This window comes from Aedes aegypti, chromosome 1, assembly GCF_002204515.2.
Source record: "Aedes aegypti strain LVP_AGWG chromosome 1, AaegL5.0 Primary Assembly, whole genome shotgun sequence".
NCBI lineage: Eukaryota > Metazoa > Arthropoda > Insecta > Diptera > Culicidae > Aedes > Aedes aegypti.
Genome location: NC_035107.1, coordinates 38,556,459 through 38,569,863, shown reverse-complemented (window position 1 = coordinate 38,569,863; position 13,405 = coordinate 38,556,459). Strand labels below are relative to the sequence as shown.

The 13,405-nt window shown below is 40.3% G+C and overlaps 1 protein-coding gene across 9 annotated transcripts in view; it reads left to right on the top strand.

Annotated features, from left to right (window-relative positions):
* The window catches only part of LOC5578376 (protein tramtrack, beta isoform), a 524,610-nt gene that overhangs the window by 487,406 nt on the left and 23,799 nt on the right, over positions 1–13,405 (top strand). For 2 of the 9 annotated variants that reach the window (XM_021839458.1, XM_021839457.1), the window contains exon 8: positions 12,402–13,137. The exons of the other annotated variants lie outside the window; for them this stretch is intronic. In XM_021839458.1, coding sequence (XP_021695150.1) covers positions 12,402–13,137 — 736 coding nt within the window. The remainder of the gene's footprint in view (positions 1–12,401; positions 13,138–13,405) is intronic. 9 annotated transcript variants of the gene reach the window in all.

Here is a 13,405-nt window from a genome sequence, read left to right as displayed (position 1 = left end):
TCGATGTTCCTACCTTTCGCAACCAGCGCCATTTTTTCTCCTGGTACCGACACCTCTTGCAAAAAAAATTGTTTTATCGAGTCTCCAGTTATCAAGGTGTCTGAGTTTTACACGGCAACCCTGCCAACAGTAGAACTCCAACAAAACGATCCGGAATGGGAAATCCAATCTCGTTGAGCTGATGGCAGGTCGACATCATCCGGTTTATCACCCCTATTCTTGTTTACGTTCGAATGCTCTTTCGATCGAAAACCGTTTTGCATTCCCGTTTACGCCAGCAAAATCAAGTGGGCTGTGGATTCGAACGAATAAGATTCGATCGAGAGTTGGATCCGCCGTAAACAAGAATGAGGGTGAAAATCATGGAGGACTAAGGACATTCTTGAAAAATATCTCAAATAGTATATGAAGGAATAGTAATTGATGGAATCTCTGAGGTAATCTTTGGAAAAGTTCAGGTTGTAATTTGAGGTATCCAAAACAAAATTATTGGAGGAATTCCTTTGGAAAATTCTTGGAGGGATTTCATTTATAAACCAGAGAAGGTCCTCAACCGGTTTGTAGCCCAATTGTTCAAATCTAGCGGCCTTCAGCTTCATAATTGCGAGATTATCAACTAAGCTTTGGAATGCTTCTGACGGTAGTTTAAAAATAAACGTAGGTATAGTTTGAAAAGCATTCCTCAGTGGTTGGCAGTACGGAAGTATCACTCCATATCTAACTCCACATCAGGATCTTATTCAATGCAGAACTACCTAACACAAAATCGATTTATGTCATTTGAGATATCTATAATGGTTTCATATAATTCAACTCTCAGTAACTTCGTATCGTATGTTTCGTATCAGAAATCACTGGAGAAACTTATGGAGGAATCCTCATAGGATTTTTTCAAGAGGGATTACTTGAAGAATATCTTTAGGAATTCCCGGAGAAATTCTTAGAGGAATTCTTCGCGGGAAAATATTTTTAGGATTTTAGTATTTACTGGAAAAATTCTTAAAGGAAACATTGAAAGATTTTACGACAAAGTCCCTTGAGAAAACTGTTTATTAATCCCGGAGGACTTTATAGAGGAATCTGTGAAAACATTCTTAGAGGAATCACTGGGAAAGTTTCTAGAGAAATATCTGATAGAATCTCTTGAGAAATTCTTGGTAGAAACTATGAAATAGTTCTTGGAGGTATGCGTGGAGTAATTTCTGTACCAATTATTAGGTTGACCCCTCGAAAAATCTGTAGGGACATTACAAGAAGGAATTATTGGAGGAATCCCTATTTAAATCCTAGGATAAATGCCTGGATAAAAACCTGGAGGAAATTCTGCTGAAATCCTTGGAGCTATTTCTTGAGGAATTCTTGGTAAAAAATTTGGATAAGGTCCTGAAGGACTTCCTGAAGGAGTCCTCGAAATAATCTCCTAAGAGATTCTAGAAGGAAATCTTGGAACAGTATCTGAAGAAAATTCTTTGGGAACATTTTGGGTTATTCTTTAGAAGGATTGCTTTAGGAATGATTGCAAAAATCAGTAAAGGAAATCCTGTAATGGCTGGCAGTTCCTGGAGAGATCTCTGAAGAAATGCCTGGAGGAATTCCTGAAAGTATCCCTAGAGGAATTTTTGTATTTGTATTTGTATTTGACGAATTCCCAATCTTTGAACGAATATCTAGAGCAAACCCCTAGACGAATTCCTGGTGAAATTTCTGATGAAACACGTGGAGAAACCCGTGACAAAGGCTCTGTCCGAATTCCTGGGAAATTCCTGGCGAAATTCCCGGGAGAAGTTTATTGAGAAAAATTTCTGGAGTGTTCTCTGAAGAAGCTTCTAGAGGAATTCCTGATGTAATTTAAGAAGAAATTCTTGGTAAATTTCTTGGAAATGAAATCCCGGATGAATTCCTGAATCTCTGAATAAATTTTTGTAGGAATCTATGTATAAATTTTTAAAGAAAGCCCCTAATGAGTTACCGAAAAAAAAGATATGAGGTATTTTTTTTGATTGACTTTTGGATGGATTTCGATATCGAGTTATGGAACCATACAAAATATTGGTATTCATAACTTCCTCGATGGTTCCTTGAAACGCAGGTGCACTGATTTTGTTATCCATGATACCTTTCTAACTCGATGCTCCCTTCAATATTGAATTAGGGCGAATTTACTGTGCCAACAAGAGCTTAACTAGATTGTTTTTTTATTTTCGGTACTATATTTCCTTTAAATCTTCTGAACAGATCAACCATGCTCAAATTTATATAGATGAATCTTAAATATTTGATTATGCTTTCATTTTATGTTCATGAAAACTTAGTAAAACGTTTTAAAAACTAGTAAGTAACGCCCACTTTCCAAGGTGAAGGAATATTTCGGCGAATTTTGATATTCGCCTTCATAATTGTATGGCCCTATGAAAAGACACGTTCTGCTAGTTTGTATTTGAAATCGTGAGTCTTGTTTAGCGTTTTCCGAGCTTTTCCTATCTCTGCTAAGTGTCCGTTGAATCGTTGAGAGACCGCTTTATTTGACCAACGTGGACCTTGCTACAGTGAGGAAAACTATTTTTGCAAATGCCAGCCTTATTCAATGTATTAATCAGATCCATGGTAGAGGCTAACGAAGTCTTGAGAAGGCTGTCCCTACCGAAAAACACCAAATCGATTCGAAAATTCGTTGACTTTGGGCAAAGCTGGATGGAGACTTATTGTGGGTTCTTTGATAGGGGTAAGCGTCGACAATGTACTCCGAGGATGCTGTTTTTCCTACTTGTCGATAATAGCCTTTATCGTCTTTCCCTAGTATACTTGTTCCTTTGGGTAGAGTCATCCTGTAGACCATGTAGTGATACGCTGCCAACTTGTGCTGGAACGAATGATTCGAAGTGTATCGGATGACTCGCTGGGCGTTTGTGTGCATCTCACAGATTTCAAAGATCCAACAACGGTAGTTTTCCCTTATTCTCTTCCTCGTGGGTGAACTACTCGATTTTTACCATCGATGTATCTCCACTAATTTTCCGACAATACTATTTGTTTTTTTTTTTCAAATTTTCCCCAAGATTCGTCACGCTTGCATAAAAACGGAGATAGAGGGTTCCCCATTAGGACTCCTTTCACCTGCTGGAAGAAGTTTTCTCCCCTTTGAAAATATAGCAACTCTCCCTTACTCGATATTGAAGGGACCATCGAGTTAGATAAAAAGATACTCGGTGTTTCCTGACTCCAACAGTTTCTAGAAGAAATCTTGGGGATTTTTTTTTATATTCTGAATAGGCTGACAAAATCGAGGATATACAAAATCAAACCTGCACTGTAGTGCCTACTGAGGCGGAGTTCCGAGGTCATAGTCACTCGTCCGGATAGTCATTCAACCTCGACTAGTGCTCGCGATAGCGACGAGGACGACGGCGATGATGACGCTTGCATCGACGACGTGACGCGACGACGACGCATCGATTGTGCATCGCCGGTCGTGTCACCGCCGTTTGCACGGCCGATCGACAGCACAGTTTTTCCCGAGAAAAATGATAGTCAACGGAATAGAAACAAAAAAAAAGAGGAGAAAAAGACGAAAACGGGGAACATGGGAGGATAACGCGAGCGAACGGCACTACCCTTAACGCGACGCTGGCTGCCTTCCGTGATTTTAGTTTTAGCTTCCTTTTTTTCGCGCGGTGTTCTACACATTAGAAACTTCGCGGATCCGGTGAGGTGCGGCGCTGCATTCAAACAAAGTGAAGTGAAATTTAGTCTGCATGGTGTGGAATCTCGCTGACATCTATCAGAAGGGGTGTGTGATGGGGTAGGAGGGGATGGGGGAGGTTCTTCGGGGTGAGACGGAGTCAACGAGGACAAGGACCGCTCGAGCGCGAGCTTTTGAATATTGCGACGCTCGTTATTTGTGCTGCTTTTTTTACATCGCTCTCACTGCATTACAAGCATTACAACGGTAGAATTGCTACTGCGACTTAGTTAGACGGGAAAATTTTGACTTGATGATGAGAAGAGCGCGAGAGTAGGAGATAATAGGACAAATTTACAAATGCAAACAATGCACTCTGCGTATGAATTAGGGATGATTTGATTAAAAATCAAAAATGGTAGACAGCAGTTCAAGAATATCGTTTTTCATTTTTACATGTTAATTTTCAATCGCAAACTGATTAATACAAAGTCATCCGTTGCTTGCCAATCTTCTTCCCGGAAGCTTGAATAGCATCTTCCCGGAAGATGGAAAAGCTTCTTCCCGGAAGCTGGAAAAGTTTCTTTAAGAGTTTTGAAAACCTTCTCCCTAAAACTTGGAAAGCTTATCTCCAGAAACTGTAGAAGCTTCACCTAGAAGTTTGAAAAGCTTCTTCCCAGAAGCTTGAAAAGCTTCTCTCTGGAAGCTCAGAAAGCCTCTCTGGAAAATTGAGAAAAATATCTCCCTGGAAGCTTGAAAAGCTTCTCCGTGAAAGCATGGTAGGATTTTCCCTGGAGACCTTAAAATATACAGAAGCTTGAGTAGCTTCTTCTCAAAAACGTAAGAAGCTTCTCATTAGAAGCTTAGAAAGCTTCTCTCTGGAAACTTGGAAAGCTACTTCGTTGAAGCTTCCTAGATCCTAGATCCTTAGCATGCTCCATATGAGCTTGAAAAGTTTGTCCCGTTTTTTTTCTTTGGCTCTGTTCCAATGGAAGCGTGATGCCAAGAATAAGAAAAGGATAATCAATAATTAAATGCTCTTATTTGATCAGCCAAAGAAACAAACAACTCCTAAAATGCAAACGTTGACTGTTCGTTACAAAAGTTATCACAAAACTGATTTCTATGATCCAGGTTACTCACCGGAAGCTTGAAAAGATTCTCCCGGAAACTAAAAGAGACATTTCCCTGGAAGCACGGAGAACTTCTTCTCGGAGGCATGAAAAGTTTCTCTCCGGAAAATAGAAATATTAGTAGTAGAACGCTAATGGCGTAGTTGTCACGAAACTGATTTCAATTTGTATTACCTTTAATTATGGTTTTTCATTGTTTGTTCTATACCATGATGTTGTTTTGGTTCTTAACCTTCGGGCTGTCGCGCTGTTGTACATTGTTCGAGCTAGTTGATTCGAAATTTTGCCACTAGGCGGCGCTAGTGAGCATGAAACTTTTGTTTGCAGATATCTCAGGAGCCTGACCCCTTAGAAAGATAGCGTCTTCGGCAAAGTAGTTCAGTAACTCAAGGGCTATCATTATTTGAGCCAAGAAATAGGATATTTTGCCACCAAGCGGCGCTAATAAATATGATATTTTTGTTTTGCGAATACAGCAGGATCTTGATTTCTTAGATATTCACCTTCGGCAAAGTTGTTCAGAAGCTCAGGGGCTATCATTATTTTACAAAATCTCGAACTCTTAGGATTGAACAAAGAAAGAATTTGAGCTAATGAACAATTCTGCCGAAGACGCCATATTTCTAAGTGATCAGGCTCCTGAGATATTCGCGAAACAAATGTTTCATGCTCACTAGCACAGCCTAGTGGCAAAATTTTGAATCAACTAGCTCAAACAATGATAGTCCTTGAGCTACCGAACAACTTTCCCGAAAACGCCATCTTTCTAAGTAGTCAGGATCCTGAGATCTGTGAAACACAAGTTTCATGCTCACTAGCGCCGCCTAGTGGCAAAATCCCGAATTTCTTGGCTAAAATAATAATAGCCCTTAAGCTACTGAACAATTTTGCCGAAGACGTCAACTCTCTAAGTGGTCAGACATCTGGGATATTCGCAATACCATGGGTGTTGTACAAAGTACAACGCGCGACTACTCGCGTTACAAAAAATCGCGCGACGACCGAAAGGTTAAAATTAATCTGACACTTTGAGACCCGGTACTCACGCTGTCAGTTCGTGGCAAACTAGATGTTGGTAACACGAACATTAGCAGCGACATTAGCATTCTTAGGTTAATGCTTCTACTCTCCGGAAGCTTGTAAATATGCTCTCTCTCTCTCTCTTCTCTTTCCGGAAGCTTCAAAAAGTTCTCTCCGGAAACTTGAAACTTCTCTTTGGAAGCTTTAAAAACTTCACTAAGAAGCTGGAATCTTCTCCTTGAAGGCTCGAAAAACTTGTCCCCCTGGAAGCATCAAAAGCTTCTCTCTGGTAGCTTTAAAAGATTGTCTACAGCAGGGGTTTTCAGCTTTTTCGGCTCGCAGAGCACTTTTTGAAATAAAATTGTTGCGCTCCTGATCTTCATCACCACTCAGTTTGAAATCTGAACTTTGAACATACTGAAATCAACCCTAAAGCTCCTACAAAAATCTCAAAGTAAGATTTAAGTTGGCCAATCATTCATTGAACTGAAGATGATTCGAAGCCAGTTTTGAAAATTTGAGGTTTTGCTTCAATTCATCTTCACTTTAATTTAGATTTCTTTAAACATAAAATTCTAATCTAAAAATATGTGTTTAAGTAGTGAAAATTAGGCATCTAAATGAAACATTATTATAAAATATTACAAAATCCATGGTTTGAAAACGGCAGAATTGCTTTGGTAATGAAATTTTCAAACTTAAGTTGTTAGTTTTAACCAGGCTTGAGTTTCTGTCAACGATGCAAAAATGAGGAAATTTCGAGGTTGTTCTGAGCAGGAAAAATAGAACTCAAAATTCTCAACATGAATCTTTAAACGATTCGAGTAAGAGAGCATCGAAATGCGAGTTTTTTATTTCTGGTACTCTTTCTCTCTTGCTCACGATTAATCACACTTTAAAAGGAATCTTGAGTGCCCCATTCGAACAGCACAGGCCTCACAGTGTTGTGATGCCACTATTTTTCATTGATTTTTTTTTCCGTCGCATCTTCCTCGCTCATTGTTTGTTGCCTCTCTGCCTAGTATTTTTTGCTCCCTCATGAAGAGGCAAACACAGCACGCTGGAGCAAGCTACCAAACTCTGGTGATGTTGAGTAGTATTATCAAGCCTGATTTGAACAACTGAGTGAGTTGCTCTAACGAAAAAAAAAATACATTTTTAAATCTATTATAACTTGTTTGAGTGGATAAACCACAAGTTAAGTACTCACAAATTTAACATGGCGACCGAAACCAATGACGGGCTACATAACCTTAAATGAAAATTTGATTTCGAGTTGGTATGATTAAAACCATATTTTAAAGCAAAAATTTGAGGTATTTCAAAGTATTGGTACATATTTTCAAAACCTGTCGCGGAGCACCTGCCAAGGAGCACGATATGAAAACCGCTGATCTACAGAGTCTTAGAAAGGTTCTCTGTAGAAGCTTCTCTACGGAACTTCCAAAATCTTCTCTATGGAAGCCTGAAAAGCTTCTAACAGGAAGCTTGAAAGTTTCCCTCTGAGAGTGTCAAAAACTTCATTTGGAAAACTCTAGAATGCTTTCCTCAGAAGCTTCCTTGGAAGCTACTTCCCGAAAGCTAGAAAGTTTATTGCTGGAAATTCAAAAAGTTTCTCCCCAAAGCTTCTCACAGGAAGTTTGAAAAGCTTCTCTATGAAAGATTGAAAAGCTTCTCTCCGGAAGTTTGAAAAGCTTCTCTCAGGAAGCTTGAAAGCATTTTTCCATAAGCTTGGAAAGCTTCTCTTTTAAAGTCTTAAGAGCTTTTCTCCAAAAGCTAGAAAAGCATCTCTCCGGAAGCTTGTAAAGCTTCTCCTCGGAAGCTTGAAAAATTTCACATGTGACCTAAATACTTCTCTCTGAAAATTTAAACGTTTTGCTCTAGAAGTTCAAAAGTTTTAAGATTCTGAGAGTTCCCAGATCTTTTCGTTAAGTTGAAAATTAGAATGTTTATCTGCGAAGTAGTGGAAGTTTTGTTCAGTTATCTTGAAAATCTTCAAAGTCTACAAGCTTCTCGACGTTCTAACTACCAAAAACTACCGCTTATCCTATGTGCGATTCGCAGGTGAATAGTGAGTTATACAAACAAAATGCTAAAGTTTCAATTCCTACCATGTGACACCTCACCTCTCCAACTCTCACCCCACTTCTTTTCAATCATCGATGCCGTCTCGTAGTGTATTGTTTACTTTGTACCTGCTGTCTCCGTCGTTATTGTCATCATCGGTAATCATCGTCGTCGTCGTCATTGTCCCCACCATTTGCCACGCCATCATGTGTGTCCTTTCTGTGACATCCATATGGCGCTCATCAAAATGCTTCCAACCTATACGTTTATTTGGGTTCAGCCCGAGGTTTGGCACAGGGAAGGCCGAATGGAACCGGGCTACAAAGCGACACAGTATCGATCCGTCTGGCTCACACACAAATTGTACGAATCGGCATGGTGCAAGTCAGTGAAGCAATAGACTGGTTCGCCATCGCCATAAATCTCGAATGTCACATTTTATCATTTTTAAGACAGATGAGCGGCATTTTCGTTTTCTGCTTGTCAAATTAACAGCTAAAACATTATACAAATTGACGTAAAATTGGAATATTTTATTGTTTTGACGTCAAAACCTTTTGAACAAAACAAATAAAACGGGAACACTTCTTCAGTATTGACAGATAAACGATAAGATTACATCGTTTCAATACAATGAAAATTAAGTATTGGTGCATTAGTACTCATAAAATATTGAATAGTGATAGTCTAAAATGCACAATTTCCACTTGTTCCGAACCAGTCTAGTGGAAAACCCTCCGCCTAAGAGGAGACAAAGTTGCTTGGGGTAGGCACAAGGCGGGTGGCACTTTTTCGGTTCCATTTGCCTCCCTGTCACACCGACCTTCTTCGACGGCTGCGGATTGGGGTAGGTTATGGTACTGCTCGTCGCGGTCTGTCTGCCTGTTGTTGTGTTAGTATCGAAGAGAGAACTTCCGACGGAGTTAGGAGGCAGAGAAATTCGCCTGGTGACACACACCTGACCGCAGTGGATGGAGTGATTGTGGGGGCACTTACGACGGAACAGCGTGCGGTCGGAAATGGAACGCGCTTTCATAATTCATGGTTCAAAATCTTGTCGAGTCACACACTCTTCGAGGGGAGCTACACACCATTTACAGAGTTGCAATGTGAAACAAGTGCGGATAAGGGTGAGCGACAGTGTAATTGCGAACAATTTGTGCGGATTTGCCTGCATTAAGGCTGATCAATTATTGAGGGCGCTCGTTGGAAAGGTGTCTCAGTTGTTCAGTAGATGCAGTGCAATTGATGGAAGAATAATTTATTTTTGTTCAAAGAAGTCATACTAAATTCATACAAGTCATGTTGAAAAGCTGAGAAGGATAACGTTAATGTTTTTGGCCTGAAATATGGTTCTTTTTATGGAACGTAGCATTTATTTTATTTTTTCAATCGATCTATCCAAACAAACTATTTGAACGTGTGAGTTTAATTTGTACCGTTTCTAGACGATTTTAAACTGACAAAACCGTTTGGTCCTGCCAGAAAGTGAAAAGGCGTGATTAGTCCAATCTACATCAGCCCTCCGCCTCAATATTTCAATCCAAAACCTACGCTCCAGCGTGTCACGATTTGCTTACTCAGTTGCAAATTATCTTCCCGGAATTCGTCGGCCCATGTTCGATGACGGTAATCGTAAATCTCCCTTGTGCACCTAAAAGCAACTCTTTTTTCGCATCGCATTACACCGTAACGCAAAGTATACACACAAACACACATTCCACGCCTATTAGCCTTCGTCGAACAAAACTTAGCGACAGCAGCAGCAGCAACAATCCCACGTGAAACACGGTAGCGCACGCACATAAAATTCCCGGAAAGCGCGCAATTGCAAGCCAAAGCATAATGCATGTCAGATTGTTTGCCCCTCGGCCCACACCTCATTCCGTTCCCAGCCATGTTTGTCTTTTGCGTCTTTTACAAACTCATCACATAAAGGATCGGGAGATGGCTCACACCTACACTGTGATTCGAAAAAAGCAGTGCCACCTGAAACGCCTTGAGTGCTTTCAAATCACAGTGTAGGGTAGTGTTACCAGGTCACGACTATTGAAATTATTTCTTAATTCTGTGTTTCAAATGTCATTAACTATGCTTAGACTTCAAAAGTATGGCGTTTTTGGGTGAGGATTGATTGCTTGTGGGGATGGATCTGGTGTAGTGGTTAGAACACAGGCCTCTCACGCCGAGGACATGGGATTGAATCCCATCCCCGAGATAGTCACTAAAAAGTTCAGTGACGACTTCCTTCGGAAGGGAAGTAAAGCCGTTGGTCCCGAGATGAACTAGCCCAGGGCTTAAAATCTCGTTAATAAAGATAGAAAAAAGAAAAAAAAATTCTTGTGGAACATAAAAAGCGTGCGCTACCATCTTGAAAGGAACACTGACCGTCGCATCTCACAAAAAAGCGCAGCACAACATCGACGCTTGACGCCTAACTTGGTTGAGTTTTCGGGAAACATGATGGAAAAAAGGCGCTTCCACATGACACGTGGATCGGCCAGAGAACGAAAGCTGTGTCTCAAATCTAGTTGTATTTTTTCTATTCCCTCCTTTTACTGTGTACCTTTTAAATGTGTATTTCTTACTGTGTAAATATCGATTTATTCTGTGTTTAATGTGTACATATATTTATATCTTAGTGTTTTCGTAATTTTTGTGTGTATTTTCTGATTCCTATTCCGTAATTTAGTATGGTGACGAGCAGTTTGTTTTGTTTTTAACTCATTACTTAATTTACTTGTTTCTCCTTTCGAAAGCAAAAAGAATAAGTAAAATCTTTCTTTTGTTTCAAAACCCTTTCGGCAAACCAAAAACCTACAAAACAAAAGATAGCAAAACATTTTCGGAACAAATTTTCAGTATTCGTTTATTTTTAATTAACTGTCAAGAAGTTGATCTCCGTTTTTTGAACATGGCTGTGCTAAACATATTTTTATTCCAAATGCATACAGAAGTACATTTTTTAGTTTTTCGTTTCAATTGGTAAACAAATTAATCAAAAATCAATTAAGCAATCACATTCCAATGAAGTCAAAATTTTGATATCGTTTTTAGTTTTTATTCATACCATCGAGTGCATTTTCCATTTATTATCAGATGTTTTTTCTCTCATATATCAAGTTTTTTATATCGAATTTTTGTGTATATACCTAAGCAGAATGAAAAAAAAAACAACAAAAAAAATAATCCTCTCTGCAAATGGGAACTATTGATACGTTTTTGACAAAATTCTACCCAAGGCCCCTCGCAAAGCTGCCCAAAAGAGAGAGAAGGTTATGAAACGCTGGAAAAAAGCTTTGAACTCGAATATGACCTTCTCTCTGGTTTGGGACTTTCGAACTCCTGAATCTCCTATCCTTCCTCCTGAATCAAAACATCAACCGAATCGGTCACTAATCAGTCATTCAGTCAAGTCAACCAAAAAAAAACAACCGTATCGAGCCTAACCAAAAACGCCGTTGCGCTTGCGCTTCTGAAATCCTAAAAAAAATATGCCCCATACAACCAGACAAAAATCGAATTTCAACTTCTTGAAAAAGACAAATTTTTGGTTATTTACAAACAGTCAAACAACAGCTTTTACCGCTAGAAAAAAAACTGCGAATCAACTGAACCGCGGTTTGAAACCGTCCTACTTTGATCTGTTTTGAAACGTGGCGAAAACAGACCCCACTATATGATCTTTTGTTTCTTAGTTTCTCTTACGTTTTCCTTTTCTGTTCCTTTTGTTTTCCTTTTCTTTTTTCCCGACGTTTCAGTTCTATAATTTTTATTTTCCTTTATTGTCTCATACTTTTAAATTCTATCTCTTCTCAATTAAAATGCAGAAGTTAAGAAGTGTTTTTTTTTCTGTCGAATAAATGAACTAAAAGGACACACACTTTTCGTCACTCTGTTTTGCCGTTCGCTTACTTCCGGGAGCTTAAGAATATGCAAAGTCGAAAGTATATTTCCCTAGCTAGAAATAACCGAAATCGAGCGCCAATCAGTAGTAGCGTTGATAACAACCAAGCGAAGCGTCAAATGTCATTTAGCTGTCGGATTAAGAGAAAGACAATGTTGTTATATATAACCAATCCGTCACGAACAAAAAAGTGACTTTCTGAAACTTCAGAATCATTTGCAAACAGTCAATTCAACCTAAGGAAGAGAAACAGAGTGGAAATGGAAGAGATAGAGTGAGCAACTTTTGAGGCAACGTGAAAACTTGGTCACGTGCGTTCTCCTCTTGTCCCTGTTCTTGTTTTCTCGATACTTCAATTTATTTTCCCATTATTCTACATGCGTTTCTCTTCTTTCACTCTTCTTTGCCGAATGTCTCACTGTCCCGGTACAATATGTAATCTTTTTTTCGATTTCTTTTATGATTTTCTTTTTCGTTTTTCGTTCGATTACATTAGGACTGTTAGCGACTTTCTTAAAATTACAAAACAATAACGTAAAACCAACCAACACAAGTAGCAAAAGAAGTTGATGTCCGATTTTTGTTTGGTTTGCAGGAAACATCAGAACCGCATTCAGCCGGCGGTAGTATCGTTGGCGGTGGCCTCTGTTCGAGCGTTCTCGGGGGGCCACCGTTAGGGCTTGGTAGCGGTTCCGGAGACCGTGGCAGCGGTGGTAGATCAAGTAGTGGTGCTGACGGGCCCGATCAGGGCACCGCAATCTATCCGTGCATGTACTGCGGGGTGACCTTTCCCCATCAAAGCAAACTCACCCGGCACATATTGTCGCACTCGCTGGAGACGCTCAAATTCCGAGAAGCACCGATGCACTTACACCCGTCACATCTGGCCCTGCTCCAGCAGCAACATCACGAACTGACGCAACAAGCGCAGCACCAGCAGGCGGCTCATGCGGCGGCCGCAGTGGCAGCAGCTTCCCTAGCACAGTCTTCACTGTCGCCCTCGCAGCTATCGTCGTCGCAGTTTGGATCGCACCGGGGAGGACCTCAGCTGGAACAGCTTCTGGAGTCGCCTGAAGGGGCTACGCCGATGGAGCTGGAGTTTGCAGCGGCCGTTGCCGCGCAAGCCGCAGCCGTAGCGTCCGGCAATGCGGTTGCCGCCGATCAAGGGAACGTGGTGTTGTGCAAATTCTGTGGTAAAAGCTTTCCGGATGTGTCGTCGCTCATTACGCATCTGCCGGTGCACACCGGGGATCGACCGTTCAAGTGCGAGTTCTGCGGAAAGGCATTCAAACTGCGACACCACATGAAGGACCACTGTCGAGTGCATACAGGTAGGTGTCCTAGGGTTATGGCTTGATTTTGAGGCTGCAATTCGCTAGGGTTTTCTGACAGTTGATCAACTATCGGGTCCTGTTGGCGGCGACTAGTCAGTTTGTCTTTATTTTGTTCAAACAATTCATATTTGTAAAACTGTCATTACTTGATGAACTTTCTAATCATGACTCATGACTTCGTCAAAGATATTCATATGAATGAGGAGCAATGTTTTCTATTAAATGTATTGTCTCAAACAAAATACTTACATAATTTACGAAACGT